Source organism: Mchenga conophoros, linkage group LG9, assembly GCF_057382185.1.
Source record: "Mchenga conophoros isolate Kocher_MC1m ecotype Shallow Benthic linkage group LG9, M_conophoros_male_GT1.1, whole genome shotgun sequence".
In the NCBI taxonomy this organism is placed as follows: domain Eukaryota; kingdom Metazoa; phylum Chordata; class Actinopteri; order Cichliformes; family Cichlidae; genus Mchenga; species Mchenga conophoros.
In genome coordinates this window covers 12746007-12760390 of record NC_140534.1, presented here as the reverse complement: position 1 = coordinate 12760390, position 14384 = coordinate 12746007, and the positions used below count along the sequence as shown (strand labels likewise).

The following is a 14384-nucleotide window of genomic DNA, read 5'->3' as shown; positions in this document are numbered from 1 at the left end:
GCGCTGCTGCGCCTTCTTCACTGTTTTGTTTGTGTGTACTGACCACGTAAGATCCTCAGCCAGATGTACGCCAAGGAACCGGAAGCTGCTCACTCTCTCCACAGCAGCGCCGTTGATGGTGATGGGGGTGTGTACTTCTCTGCACCTCCGGAAGTCCACTATCAACTCCTTTGTCTTTGCGACGTTGAGGGTGAGATGGTTGTCTTGACACCAGTGGGTCAGGGCGCTGACCTCCTCCCTGTAAGCCGTCTCATCACCGTTGGTGATAAGACCCACCACTGTAGTGTCGTCCGCAAACTTCACAATGATGTTGGAGTTGTTAGTGGCTGTGCAGTCGTAGGTGTAGAGTGAGTACAGGAGAGGGCTCAGTACACACCCCTGTGGAGCACCAGTGTTCAGTGTGATGGGGGATGAGGTGATGCTGCCCAGTCTGACCACTTGGCATCTGTCAAACAGGAAGCTAAGGATCCAGCTGCAGAGGGAGCTGCTCAGTCCTAGATCCTGCAGTTTCCTGTCCAGCTTCGAGGGAACGATGGTATTGAATGCTGAGCTGTAATCTACAAACAGCATTCTCACATACGCGTCTCTCTTCTCCAGGTGTGACAGGGCAGTGTGTAGTGTCAGGGCTATGGCACCATCAGTGGACCTGTTGTGGCGGTATGCGAACTGTAGAGGGTCCAGTGAGTCGGGTAGTGCAGAGCAGATGAAGTCCCTGACCAGCTTCTCGAAGCATTTGCTTACGATGGGGGTCAGGGCTACAGGTCGCCAGTCGTTCAATGAGGAGATGGTGGAGGATTTGGGTACAGGGACGATGGTGGCCATTTTGAAGCAGGCTGGGACTACAGACAGATACAAATATATATGTCAAATATATACATACATACACTCCCAGTAATACTTATTTTGGTTTCCATTAAGAAGTTGCAAGTCAGTGTGATTCTGGCAGGATAATTGACCGCTCTTGGCAAAATTAGTAGAGTTCCCAGCTTTTAAGCCCAGTCCACAAATTTTCAGTACAGTCGAGGTCGAGTTTTGGTGAGGCCATTCAAGAAGCTTAAAGTTAGCCTTCTTTATCCATTCCAAGACCAGTTTTGATGTGTGTTTGGGTTCATTGTCCTGTTGGAGCACTCAGTTCTGCCCTAGTTTCAACCCTTTTGCTGCTGATATGACTTGTTGAAGTCGATAGAATAATAAAAACGTCCTCCTTCTTCTTTGTTATATTACTTTTTTGCACTATACCAGTACCACTGGCAAACAAAACGCCAGCTCCAGTGCATGATGCTACCACCACAATGCTTTACAGTTAACTTTACAGATTGCAGTGAACAGTAACACTGGTGTTCCAGCAGTTCATGACAGGTTTTCAAAATAAAATCATAGATAAAAATGTTAGCTGAATGGTATGTTTAAAATTACAAGAGAAAGCTTCTTTGAAATAACATAATTATTAGAAGTTTGTAAATTAAGAGTGGAAATGCTCCTAGTCAAAGAGCAGACTAGAAAGAGCTTCTTATTTAGTATTCCGACATAGCAAAAATAGGTTTTTGTGCTTTTTCAAAGTCATTAACCATGAGGTACTGGGGTGAATTAAGGAGCACTTTAGATTCAGTTTGTAGAAATAACAAAATTCTTATCACCTAAGCCTGTTGACATATACTCTTGCATCAAGATATAGATATTTTTTTCTTCATTTTGACAAACTTCTTGTCAATGCTTCAGTTAGCAGCTATGAAGCACAAAGGTGTCAACAAAGCAGAATGGAGGAGAGTTGTATCATCAGAAAGGCAAACTTCAGATTTAACAGTCAAGTACTTTTTTTACATGCTATTATAATGTAGTGTGACTTATGCCTTTGCAACACAAATTTCAGTCAAATCACAGGGTTAGGCCAAATATCAACAATTCCAATACATACTCAGGAATCCAAACTGTGTTGAAACTATCTCCAATTCCAATTTCCCACTCGTGGGACTAATAATAAAGGCATCTTAATATATCTTGAGTATTCACCCTAAAAACCAGCCTAGCTAATATAAAAATATCTGTCCTTGTTAGGAATCATAGTGACAGCACATCCCCCACAGAGAGAAAAGAAATAGACTCCTGCTTTGAATACATGTGAAATGAGTTTTGCTACATGCCCACAGGCTTTGGTTGGGAAATGCATTCTGTGCCTATTTGCATAAAGGACATCTGTCTAGTTAGCAATTCATATCTACAAATGTTCTCGTCCACAGCTATGCGGACAGTTTATCTGGAAAGCAAACAGGACTGGAGTCTGGGTGATATATAGACCACAAATGCATGTTTGAATATTCAGCAGCTAATAAATATAGAAAGAGTGCTGAGAAATTCTGCCCGCCTGCAGGCAATTCACTTCTTATTTAAATGTTTAGTATGAAACTGAAGGAGCAGAAAGTGAAATATAAATATCTCATCTTTATGTGTGAATGTGATTGATTCGTTTGGGTTTGGTGGAGTTGGTTTGATAGTGTCGAGACAGTGACTCATGAAAGCACCTGTCTTTGCACCGTCAAGATAAAACAAGGCAATTCTGCAATTTTTTGGCTTTTGGGTTCCTAAATTTCTTTCAGTATGCTGTATTTGAAATAAAATCTCATGCGCAGGCTCTGGGCTCTGGTAGACTTTTAGTGCTAATGCATGAAGTCACCTCAACATTAAGAGCTCTGATTTGCTGCAGTTTCTTATTACCATGGAGAAATCCCACACAGCTGGGTGATGAATCTGTGCCTCGCTATCTGACAAACTAATTGAGTGGGTGGACTAAGAAACACAGGGTCTTGCTGCCTGGCCTGGCTGTTCAAGTCAAGAGGCTGAGAGAAAAGAACATTACTCATTAGAGATTTGAAAAGTTCCTTTCTGATTCAGTATGTGTATGTGAGTGCTGGTACTGGTATTGCTCATTTTGTGGGTACAAGTCTGTTCAAACATTCATATTTAATGGACGTGTCCACCTTTTGTGACAAAAATAAACAAATCCCAACTAATGGAAAGTTGTGAAATTGTATTAAGGATTTGGCATATAGTTAGAGTCTAAAGTTTCAGAAAATATATGCATACTAAAGATTAATGTCAACCATAAGAGTGGTGGAAAAACCAGAGAAGCCGGGGTTACTTGTAAAAGAGCTCCATCTAATGGTCAGTGATATTAAAACTACACTCATCTGCCACTATATTAGGTATGCCTGTTCAATAAGTCGTTAATGCAGATATCTAATCACCTAATCATGGCAGCAACTCAGTGCTTTAGGCTTGTAGACATGGTCTATTGAAGGTCAAACTGAGCATCTGAATGGGGAAGAAAGGTGGTTTAAATGGCTCTAAACGTGACGTGGTTTTCAGTCTTGGTCTTGACTTATAGTGAACGTCTATGTCCAGCCGTTAAGTAATACAACTGAGCAAAAGAACATTTTATTTTGAAAGTATTTCCCGGAAGACTAATTAATGTCAGGTTACGTTGCCAAGTAACCTACTGAGATATTTTCAAAACATCTGCTGCCATCAGCTGATATGTTTAGAGAGTAATTGGCAGCAGTCATGAGGTGATGTATATTTTACATCACAATGACGTTTGCATGTGATAAGAAGTCACGTGTGTATCACACAATGTAAATACTGTATATTTTATTTCCCTGGCTTAAGTTAGCTAACGTTAGCTGTTTGATGCCTTTGTTCCCAGATAAATTGCAAACTTTAAATCAAGTTGTTTTTGTATTGTATATAATGGGACAACATTTTTTATGACTTTTCCATTATGCAGAAGTTTTTATGCCGTTTTATTGATACATACACACACACAGAAAACCCAATTTGTATTTTATCACAGTAATATGCTATGTCAGAAATTTCTTGAGTGAGTTATTATTAGACTTTATGTTGGACCTATACCACAAGCTATCTGCATAGTATTACTAAGGCTATTTAATAGGCAACAAATGTGCTGCTGTGTATGATATTTTAGAAAATGGCTGCACATTTTTATATGTAAAGTCCTAATCTATAAAATAACATTTAACCTTAACAGTTTGTTAAAAGTAATGGAAAACATACATTAAAAAAACCCAACTTAATTCCTCCTAAAGAAAAAAGTGTGGTGAATTAGCAATATGAAGTCAATTAAAATGACTATAATTTGAATGAAATAAAAGTGCATACCACCAGATTATATGAAAAATAAGTATCTAAATCAGAGTAAATATTCCCACTGTTGGTTCTCTCATCAATAGAACTCATCATAAGACACATTATGCAATATATTGTAATGTAAAAAGTAATCGGTCTCTTTGTCCTTCCTTCTCATGTTTCCTCTTCTGTAGCTTGCAGGAGGACGAGCCCCAACAAGGGACACTGCAGGAGGTGGCAGCCAGAATAATTCAGAAGACTTGGAGAGGATATATGGTAGGAACATCTACTACTACTGCTATGGGAACACAGACTCACATATGTGCACAATTGTAGTAACAGCTTTTTTTTTAAATCTACCCAAATTGCAGGCCAGTGAAGTCTTCAGGTATTTCAAAGAGTTGATTTTCTACTGCAAACAGCAGGATCCAAAGACCATCCTCAAAACTGTCAATCCTCGAGAGGTAATGGAAATTGCAACCCCTATGAAATAAAACCAAATCAAACAAAATGAAATGTGATTTTGTTGTGGCAGGCCGAACTGCTGGATGCTGCAGCTGGAGTATTTATCAGATTTCGACTTGGAGGGGTAAGAACTCAGAGAGGAAATAGTTTAGGTCAGGAATAGATCACTCAGGAGCTATATGAATATAATATTAGAGACATGCCTTCCTCTCTAAGGCTAACCTCTCTGCCATTTTAGATCAACTTTCCTCCTGATATTTATTACAAGATCTTCACCCATCGGCCAATTACAGATGTGTGTGCAGGCAGCCCAAAAGACTACACCAAGCAAAGTCGTAGGAAGCTTGTGGCCCAGAAGACCAACAAAGGCCCAGCTGTCGCAAAGGATGACCGATCAGGTTGGTACAAGCGCTTGGAGAACAATAGTTGGAGGCTGTTCTGTAACAAGGTGAGGAACAAAAATGATTTTCTGTTCTGCTTTAGTCAAGTTCTGCCATTTGTTTAGAAACAGGGAGCCAAAGAGCTACAGCAAGTTTACAAATGCTGTTTAACAGGAAGCCTCTAAAAGCCGAAGTTCTGCAAGTCTGTTTTGGGGTTTTTTTGCTTCGTCTTCTCTCTTAGGTGGTTTTGGCATGTGAGCCTGCAGAGATCGGTGCTGACAAAAAAATGGACTTTCATTACTCCAAGTTGCAGCGGAAGCAAGATTTAGAGAGTTGGAGGAAAAGAAAGAAAATTGAATGGCTGAAGCAGATGTAAGTGCTTTATGTTTTTGTGAAATGAAACAGTTGGTGAGCAAACCACTGTAGCATCAGTGATCACAATAATGCACATGCAATCAACACATGCTAACAAACACATAATGATGTGTTGTTTTAATTGTGTTAAATGAGCTGTCACTCCTGTTCCTTACATACAGGTATAAAGAGGGTCATCTGCAGGATCATGCAGAGCACAGACACATGGCGGCCCTGGTGGAGAGTTCCGCCCAGGAATTGATGGAGACAGTTGAAAAGAAAGGAGATGATGAAATACTGGAATGGGAGCTGGATGAGCTGCTGGCCTGGACCAACACTCTAAACTTCGAGGAGTAAGGCACTCTGATTAGAATGTTTGTGGCATTTGTAATCTTTCTCATAATTTCCTGCATCATGGGATGCCCCCCGTATGAATTTTCCTCTCTTGCCTGTGCAGGTATATGGAGGAATGGAGACATTTGGCCTGCAGTTACTCCTCTGAGCTGAGCAAAGGTAAAAATATTCCCTAAATACTGTATTCTGTGCTGCCATCTGATTTTTTTTAAATTGACAGCTAACATGGCAACATCATGTATGTTGCTTTGGAAGTCTTTGCATTATCCTGATAATCCAGTCTCATGCTATTCTGTCTTCCTTTTTTCTTCATCACCTTTTTCTCATAGTATCTCCTACAGATGGCCCTTCTCACCCACCCAGGTTAGATCCACACGAGCTCGCTGATGAAAACGCAGCAGAACAAACATGATTTATGTTAAAACTGTGCAGTCTCGAAGTGGAGTGTGCCACACTGTTATTGTCGCAGTATTCACTTTAATAAAGTCTGAAACTTGCAGTTGTTTACAGTCTTTGTTAGTCTGTCATATAAGTAGACATCACTGTGTGACATTTTTTGTTAGTTTTAAATAGTTTTTAAAAAACTATAAACATGTGATGAGCGTCTTTTGAAGTGGATTTTAATATTACGCTGCAGCCGAGAGAGCACTCTGGTCAAACGTCAAAATGGTCTCTAAGTTTACACGTTAGTTTTGACTGCTAATGAAAATAGTTTTCTTTACAAATAACTCTCGCACTGAACTAACAGCCAATCCCTCAACAAGTTTGTGCTCTCTGCTCATATTGCCTTCATATTAAATCATTTTGTGCTTTTTAAAGAACTTATTTTAACATTGCACTCAACAACAAACAAACCCTCCATAACAACAAAAGTAACTTCAATGGCCAAACTGCATTATATTTCTTCAGGTCAATATACGGGCCCCAAGTAGGCCGTGAGTTTGAGACCCTTGCTAAAATGAAATGGTGGAGAGTCCCAGGTATTTATACACCAGTGGGATGTGTCCCTTAAAGGAATCCGGACACTCATCTTTCAAAGCTCCTTAGACTAACAGGCCCTGGATGACTGAGAACAGACAAAACTACTATGTTTTAGGCACTGCTGGGAGTTGAACCCAGGATCTCCTGTTTTCTAGTTTAATACTTACTAGACAGGCACTTTAACCAACTAAGCCACAGTGCCACATACACACAGATGAGTGACTTGTTAGTGTGTAGACTATAGTTTGTTACAGTAACATTGTGTTAAACCACATTCCGAATTCCAGACAGTCAGACTGCCAAAAATTGCTGCTGATGATGAACATCTGCAAATCAACATACAGCTGATATCCTGTGTGTTTGTATCTTGACTGTTCAATTTCAAATATATGCTGGTGGTATATGAAGGCAAAATGACAATCCCAACTGGTCCTAACTGTATTTATGCCTTTTGTGTTTCTTAACTTGATATCTGAGGGTGTTCAGCTCATTGTGATAACACACTGTAGCACTGTAGAGAGAAGTGCATTTTAAAGGTCAGCCTTACTTGTATTCTGGCTGTTATTATTATTATTATTATTATCATTAAATTCCAAAAGCTTTACTTGTCATTAAGGTGACAAATTAAAGTTTTGCAAATGACTAACGCAAAACTGAAAAACAGGGGGCACCCGGATTTGAACCGGGGACCTCTTGATCTGCAGTCAAATGCTCTACCACTGAGCTATACCCCCTCACATTGAGCATAGAGGACGCATACGTATTTATCATCATGATCATAATCATTCCCCCATACGAAGTTGGCATAGAGTTCATGTTTATATCTTCAATTAAGTGATAACGAATTGATTTCGTATACTTTACATATTGTACAGCACACCATTGTCTGTTTAACTGGAAAGACGTGATCCTGTACATAAGCTATCAGCGGATGTGTCGTCATCAAAACGAGACGTTACCGGATACAGCAGTGTATCGAAAGGAAAGGGGAACAAACGAAGTGACAATGGTATGATAGCGTTTTTAATCCCTATACCATATTTTTAAATATCTTAAACCTTGTTGTTGCGTACTCTCTCTGCTTTATAATCTGTGTGATCATTTGAAGTCTTGGTGGTGAAGTTGTTTGTCTTTAACCGTGCCCAAACTGAGTAGCTGTGAATTTGATTAGTCACTCGAGCTAATGCCAGCTAGCGCTTAGGTTAGCCACAAGGTCCCTTAGATAAATACAACTTCCAGTATTTGTTGCTATTAGCTACATTAGATAGCCATTAGCTAAGTGTTATCAAATGTAAATGGTTTATGTATGTCTTTGATGTGGACTACAGAATTCCAGAGGACTTCGCTCTCAGCTTAAGGACAGTGTACCTGTGGCTGGGTTCTCTCCACAGGGAGCTTACGGAGTGCAGGACTCCCTCCGTAGTGGGTGAGAAATTGTTAAAAATAAAACTCTGTTGCATGGTAATCTCCAAAAACACATTTTTGTATTAGCCCCCAAATAAAGAACAATGTGCTTTTCGTAATACTGTTTTTTTCTCTTCTACTTTTATTAAACAGATTTACCAGTGTTAAGAATGAACTGCTTCCAAGCCACCCGCTGGAGCTGTCAGAAAAAAATGTGAGTCATTAAACCAATTAATGCGGTTTTCATGAAAGGCTTAAATGGTATTTGTGTTCTGTGCTTGGTTTTACTATAAAAATTACTGTTTTGTCAAATGCAGCTCAGTTTAATCACAATAGACACAAAGTGCAAGTAGTAAAAATACGTTTCTGTGGGTATCTCACTGTTTTCTGTTTCTCCATGAGCAGTTCCAATTGAACCAGGATAAGATGAATTTCTCAACACTCAGAAACATCCAGGGTCTTCACGCTCCTCTAAAACTGCAAATGGAGTACAGGGCGGCCCGACAGGTAGCTGCAGTCCTTTTTCAGGTGTTCTCGTGTTTTGTTTTGTTTTTCTCCTTCTCAGTCCTGACACCAACTGTTTCTTCCCTCCAGATCCAGCGTCTCCCATTCCTACAGAGCTCAAATTTGGCTCTCGATACGCTGCGAAACAGCGATGAGTCCATTGGATTTGAAGACGTCCTCAACGGTGGGAACCTTGTCCTTCCCTTTTACACCTTCAGTGATATGTGTGACGACGTGAAACCATGGCTTATACTGTGCTTTTGTCTTTTTCCTTTGTAGATCCAGCCCACAGTGAAGTGATGGGTGAGCCACACATGATGGTGGAGTACAAATTGGGATTGTTGTGAACAGAGTTGTGCACACAGATCCATATTATTATTATGTATGAATACATTTGTTTATCAACTCCATAACCAAAGTTAGTAGTTGGTGGAGAGTTTTAGTTGTGGAGTACTTTTGAGCAGGAAATGGGTGTGCGTGTGTAGTGATCTTGAAAAAAGTCACTCACACAGGCTGCTTTTGTATGATTTCATTTGGTTATTTCTAATAAACTTCATGACTCTCCTCATTGTCCTGGTTCATTTGATCAGTTATTGACATTTTTAGATGAGCTTGCGCTGATAAAATTACCTGGTGATGTGTTCAGAGAGAAGGTGTAACAAAGCCTCACTCTACCCACTCTGAGTTTGTTCACCTGTATAGCTAACATTGATTCGCCAATGCAACAGGTTAATAAAGAGCAACACTTGTATTTTAATCCATGTTATTCTTCACTTCACTCATTTTTCATTTGCCTAACTTGAAGTATCCTTAAAAACTCATTGATATCTAAATCGTTTTTTTTTTTCATCCCACAATTAAATTCTTCAGATATGTTATTTAAGTCTAATTGCATGTTTATACAACTGTACTCTCCAATTAGAGCTTAAGGAGCTGTTGGCAAGGCTCTCCGCTCTCTTTTAAAATTTGCACTGTGAAGCCCGAGCTTGTTAACATTAATAGCAGGGTGGAAATCACTGAGGTTGAATTTATAATGGCTGATGCTTGGTGGCATGGGCCGGTCAAACATCTGCAGCGAGCTGAAAAAACGCAGAGTATAGGTTTGTGATTGATGCTTTTCTGGGTGATGTATGACGTTCATGTGAAAATGTGCTAAAGAGAAATCCTACAAATGAACCCTAAAAAGGCACATCTGTGAAGTGAAAACCATTTCATATATCATGATGCTCATTGAGAGAAGGCTGAGGGTTTGTGGCACTGTGAAATAAGCAAAGCGTGGCTACTTCCAGGAATCTAAAATTTAAAACATATTTAGTTATTTATCATTCTTTTTGATGGTACATGATTCCATATTTCTTGCTTCATTTATTTGACGTCTTCAGTTTTGGACACACATTGTCAGGGTTTTTCTATATTGTAGATAAAACTTTTGACTGGTAGCTTTCAAGACAATCTTTCATACATGCCGCTTTATTTGCTCTGATATGTGACTTTTGGAAAAGACTGCATGTTTTCATGTGGCTCGTTGGTCTAGGGGTATGATTCTCGCTTAGGGTGCGAGAGGTCCCGGGTTCAAATCCCGGACGAGCCCATATGTTGTCTACATGACCAAAATGTTGTTTAGCCTCTATTTAATCCAGCAATCAGTGAGATGTTCTCTACAGCTGCAAATCACACATGTTCCCATAGTAACTGATTTAGGGGCCGCTAAGAGATCTGATATGAATGACCTCATTGGCCTTGGCCAAGTAGAAAACATCCACAAATATTTCCAAAAATCTAGTGTTGTGTTGGTTTTTTATTTTCAAATATTGAATAACAAGACAAAACTGCAAAGCTGAATTAATTATTTTCACACTCTTAATTAACTGAAGCCTTTCACTGAACTACCAAACAAACAACTTGGTACTCTCTTTCTGGCCAGTGTCATTGAAGTTTTTAAAAAACTATAAACATGTGATGAGCGTCTTTTGAAGTGGATTTTAATATTACGCTGCAGCCGAGAGAGCACTCTGGTCAAACGTCAAAATGGTCTCTAAGTTTACACGTTAGTTTTGACTGCTAATGAAAATAGTTTTCTTTACAAATAACTCTCACACTGAACTAACAGCCAATCCCTCAACAAGTTTGTGCTCTCTGCTCATATTGCCTTCATATTAAATCATTTTGTGCTTTTTAAAGAACTTATTTTAACATTGCACTCAACAACAAACAAACCCTCCATAACAACAAAAGTAACTTCAATGGCCAAACTGCATTATATTTCTTCAGGTCAATATACGGGCCCCAAGTAGGAGGGAGGTAAGCCGTGAGTTTGAGACCCTTGCTAAAATGAAACGGTGGAGAGTCCCAGGTATTTATACACCAGTGGGATGTGTCCCTTAAAGGAATCCGGACACTCATCTTTCAAAGCTCCTTAGACTAACAGGCCCTGGATGACTGAGAACAGACAAAACTACTATGTTTTAGGCACTGCTGGGAGTTGAACCCAGGATCTCCTGTTTTCTAGTGTTAATACTTACTAGACAGGCACTTTAACCAACTAAGCCACAGTGCCACATACACACAGATGAGTGACTGATGAACACCGAGAAAACCTCCAACCGTTAAATAGATTTGAGCCTAAACAGAAACACATGAAAGGCAGTCTTGTTTCTTATATTACTCACCAGAGGTTGTCGCATAAAAAGAGACGACGTGTTTAAAACTCAGGGGTTAAAAGTGGGACGGTGTTTTCGTTTTTGCTAGCTAAAGGTTCAGCTGCTGTTTTTCACAGGGAGAGAGAAGAAAGGGAGCTAACATCACATGGAAATGGAGAAAGATAAGAAAGACAGGACAGGAGAGGTGAAAGTGGTTCACAATAGTATCACACAGATGTACATAAAACATACATCATCATCATACAGCACAAATCCATTTAGAAGCTAGTCTAAATAAATGAGTCTTTAGCTGCTTTTTAAAAAACCTAAAGGTGGAGTCAAAGCATTCCACAACCTGGGGGCCACCGCTCTAAAAGATATGACTCCTTTGATCCTAAAACGTGCTTGTGGGACCACCAACAGCCTTTGATTAGATGATCCCAGGCTGTGAGAGGGAGGGTGGGGTTCTAACAGATCAGAGATGTAGGCAGGAGCGTCACGACTCAGAGCTTTAATAGTCAGCACTAAAAGTGAATTCTATAATGTACTGGAAGCCAGTGTAATGAGAAGAAAACCTATGTAATGTGCTCTCTTTTTCATGCCTTTGTTAAGAGCCTTGCAGCAGGACTGACTGGAGATAGTTACGATTCTTTTGGCTCAAACAAAGAAAACAGCTGTTACAATAATCTAAGCAAGCCGAAATAAAAGCTTGAATAATTATTTCCAATTCAGATTTAGACAACAACAGTCTGGTGAGGGGTAGTTTGGGAGACTGTGGGTGTTCATAAAGTACCTCCTATTCCTAGACTTTTTCTTTGATGTTGATGAGAAAAGGTCATTGATAAATCGATAAACGCCTGTGAAAAATATCATTACAAAGGTTGGCATATGAAAGAAAGAACCTCTAGGGTCAGATCTACTCGTGTCTGCAGCAGCTAAAAGCCTTCTCTTGACATTAAAAAGCTGTTGGGTTTACTAAAGAGGCTCAGTGTCAGCTTGTGACTGAAAGTTGTGAACAGGAGTATTTTTGCAGCTGGCCTTTGATTCAAAATCTTAAACACTAAATGGGATTTGAGGCTAAGAAACTCAAACTGAGGATCATCCACAAAGACCAACAAGTCAAAGAAAACAGGCACGTTCTCATTTTTACAATCTCACATGTCAGTGCAACAGGGACTAATATCAGCTTTAAATGTCAACATAGTATACTCAGCTTAATCTGTCTCTCAGCCCAGGAAGTCTGAACAGCCCCTGCTATGTAGTTACCAGCACAACAACCTGGATGTGATCCTGATCCCAAAGCTCTACTAAGGGAATAGTTTAAGCTTTTAGCCAATTCATTTCTGTGTTCGGGATTCCCAAAGTAATTCAGAGGGATCAAGGCTCTAATTTTACTTCTAGATTATTTGCACAGGCTCTCCAACAACTTCATTTTAAACATAAATCATTGGTGTGTCATCGTCAAAGTAAGGATTCATTAGAACGCTGCCATCAGCATTTAAATCATTGCTACATGCTTGTTGCACCAAACTGAAGGCTGATTGGGATGAAAGTTTGCCTTGGTGCTTACTGGCAGCCAGAGTAAGTAAGTTAATCCATTTTTTTTATATAGCGCTTTTTAAGACATGAAGCTATTAAAAAGTGCTTCTCAAGGGAATATAAAAGCGTATCAAACAAAACAACATATTACACACGAACGTTACCCAAATGTCTGTCTAAACAGATGTGCTTCAAGCTGTTTTTTAAATGAAGCCACAGAGTCGATGGTGTGTAGTGGGGGAGGTAAACTGTTCCACAGTGTTGGAGTTAGGGTTTGAAAAGCGAGATCCCCCTTCGTTTTCAAACGGGTCCGTGGAATAGTCAGAAGACCACTATCACTGGCTCTGAGGATCCTGTTTAGAGTTTGAAGGTTGAAAAAGCTCCGCGATATAGGTGGTGGCCTCACCTTGTAAAAATATGAACTTAAAAGTGAGGATTTTAAACTGATATCTGTACACAACCAGACGCCAGTGTAAGGATTTTAACATGGGAGTGATATGGGACCTAATTGCAAGCGACAACGTAATTCAAACAGAATTCAAACAGTTTAACAGAAACACATGAAAGGTAATCTTGGTTTTTATATTAATCACCAGAGGTTGTCGCATAAAAAGAGACGACGTGTGTCAAAGTCAGGGGTTAAAAGTGGGACAGTGTTTTTGTTTTGCTAACTCTCCACGACACTAAACTTCAGGCTGCTCACCTACAGTCAGCCTCCTCCATTGCCTCTTGATGCCCACTCACACTAGTCAGCTTCTACGACAGTGGGTGGGGTAACTGCAGAGTTACTGTAGTTTTGCTTTTTCATTTTTTCATTTGTTTTTAATTTTGTCTAGTTTCACTTACTTTCTGTTGTCCGTTTATGTATTTTAGTTTAGTTTTTATTGTTTGAAATTGTTTTGCTTTTCATTACAATTTTCAGTTCAATTCTATATTATTTACATAAATAAAATTACAAATCACAGCAACAGTTGCCTAGGGGTGCTTTAGACTGTAAGATCAGACCCTACAATAACACATACCCCACAGCGGCCATGAAGAACTCCCTTTTAAAAAGAAGAAACCTCCAGCAGAACCAGGCTCAGGTAAGGGGCTGCTGTGCCAGAGAGCAAGAGAATAATAATAACTAATAATAAGATGCAGAGTGGCGTATAAACACATAGTCAGAAAAGTGACATGAGAAGAATCTTATTGCAGCATAACTAAGGGAGGATTCAGGGTCCCCTGGTCCAGTTCTAACTTTATGCCTTATTCAAAATGAAAGTGTATGTTAAAGGAATTCCCTGACTTGCACGGTCTTTGTGTCTTTGTTTAGAAGCAGAACGACATAGATGGATCCACTTCTCAACCCTGTCATCGCTGTGGTGGTGGGAAAGATATTTCTGTTCTAAAACCTTTGTGCATACAAAATAATACGACAGGACTTGAAGGAAAGTAACACATTTACTCTCATTTGGGGCGACTGAGGATGGATCAGATGAGTTTCACACCTACCTTGTGTCCTCATACCTGGTGGTAATGGACAGCATGTTGCCTTATCAGCACTGGGGTCTTTTGTTTGATGGTTCCACAGTGCCTCCTTCTGGCCGTGAAGAAGCACCACACCTCTCTGCTCTTTCCA

General features: G+C 39.8%; 2 protein-coding genes and 4 non-coding genes across 6 annotated transcripts; 3 read left to right on the top strand and 3 right to left on the bottom strand.

Annotated features, from left to right (window-relative positions):
• Window positions 1-1569: 1569 nt before the first annotated feature.
• On the top strand, window positions 1570-6163 carry lg9h11orf65 (linkage group 9 C11orf65 homolog). Its single transcript, XM_085285831.1, has 9 exons — window positions 1570-1574; window positions 4338-4419; window positions 4515-4607; window positions 4679-4732; window positions 4847-5056; window positions 5230-5360; window positions 5525-5695; window positions 5800-5855; window positions 6026-6163. Exons 1-9 carry the CDS (start codon window positions 1570-1572, stop codon window positions 6106-6108), a joined length of 885 nt encoding a protein of 294 aa, XP_085141957.1. The 3' UTR covers window positions 6109-6163.
• A 627-nt stretch (window positions 6164-6790) lies between these two features.
• Window positions 6791-6879, bottom strand: trnat-agu (transfer RNA threonine (anticodon AGU)). The gene is given in 2 exon segments: window positions 6791-6826; window positions 6842-6879. It is a non-coding gene; the product is annotated as a tRNA-Thr (tRNA).
• A 460-nt stretch (window positions 6880-7339) lies between these two features.
• On the bottom strand, window positions 7340-7411 carry trnac-gca (transfer RNA cysteine (anticodon GCA)). Its single transcript has one exon. It is a non-coding gene; the product is annotated as a tRNA-Cys (tRNA).
• Window positions 7412-7566: 155 nt separating this feature from the next.
• On the top strand, window positions 7567-9149 carry pomp (proteasome maturation protein). Its single transcript, XM_085285907.1, has 6 exons — window positions 7567-7686; window positions 8006-8103; window positions 8235-8295; window positions 8487-8588; window positions 8676-8769; window positions 8865-9149. Exons 1-6 carry the CDS (start codon window positions 7609-7611, stop codon window positions 8930-8932), a joined length of 501 nt encoding a protein of 166 aa, XP_085142033.1. The 5' UTR covers window positions 7567-7608; the 3' UTR covers window positions 8933-9149.
• A 955-nt stretch (window positions 9150-10104) lies between these two features.
• On the top strand, window positions 10105-10176 carry trnap-agg (transfer RNA proline (anticodon AGG)). Its single transcript has one exon. It is a non-coding gene; the product is annotated as a tRNA-Pro (tRNA).
• An 876-nt stretch (window positions 10177-11052) lies between these two features.
• On the bottom strand, window positions 11053-11142 carry trnat-agu (transfer RNA threonine (anticodon AGU)). The gene is given in 2 exon segments: window positions 11053-11088; window positions 11105-11142. It is a non-coding gene; the product is annotated as a tRNA-Thr (tRNA).
• Between the last annotated feature and the right edge of the window lie 3242 nt (window positions 11143-14384).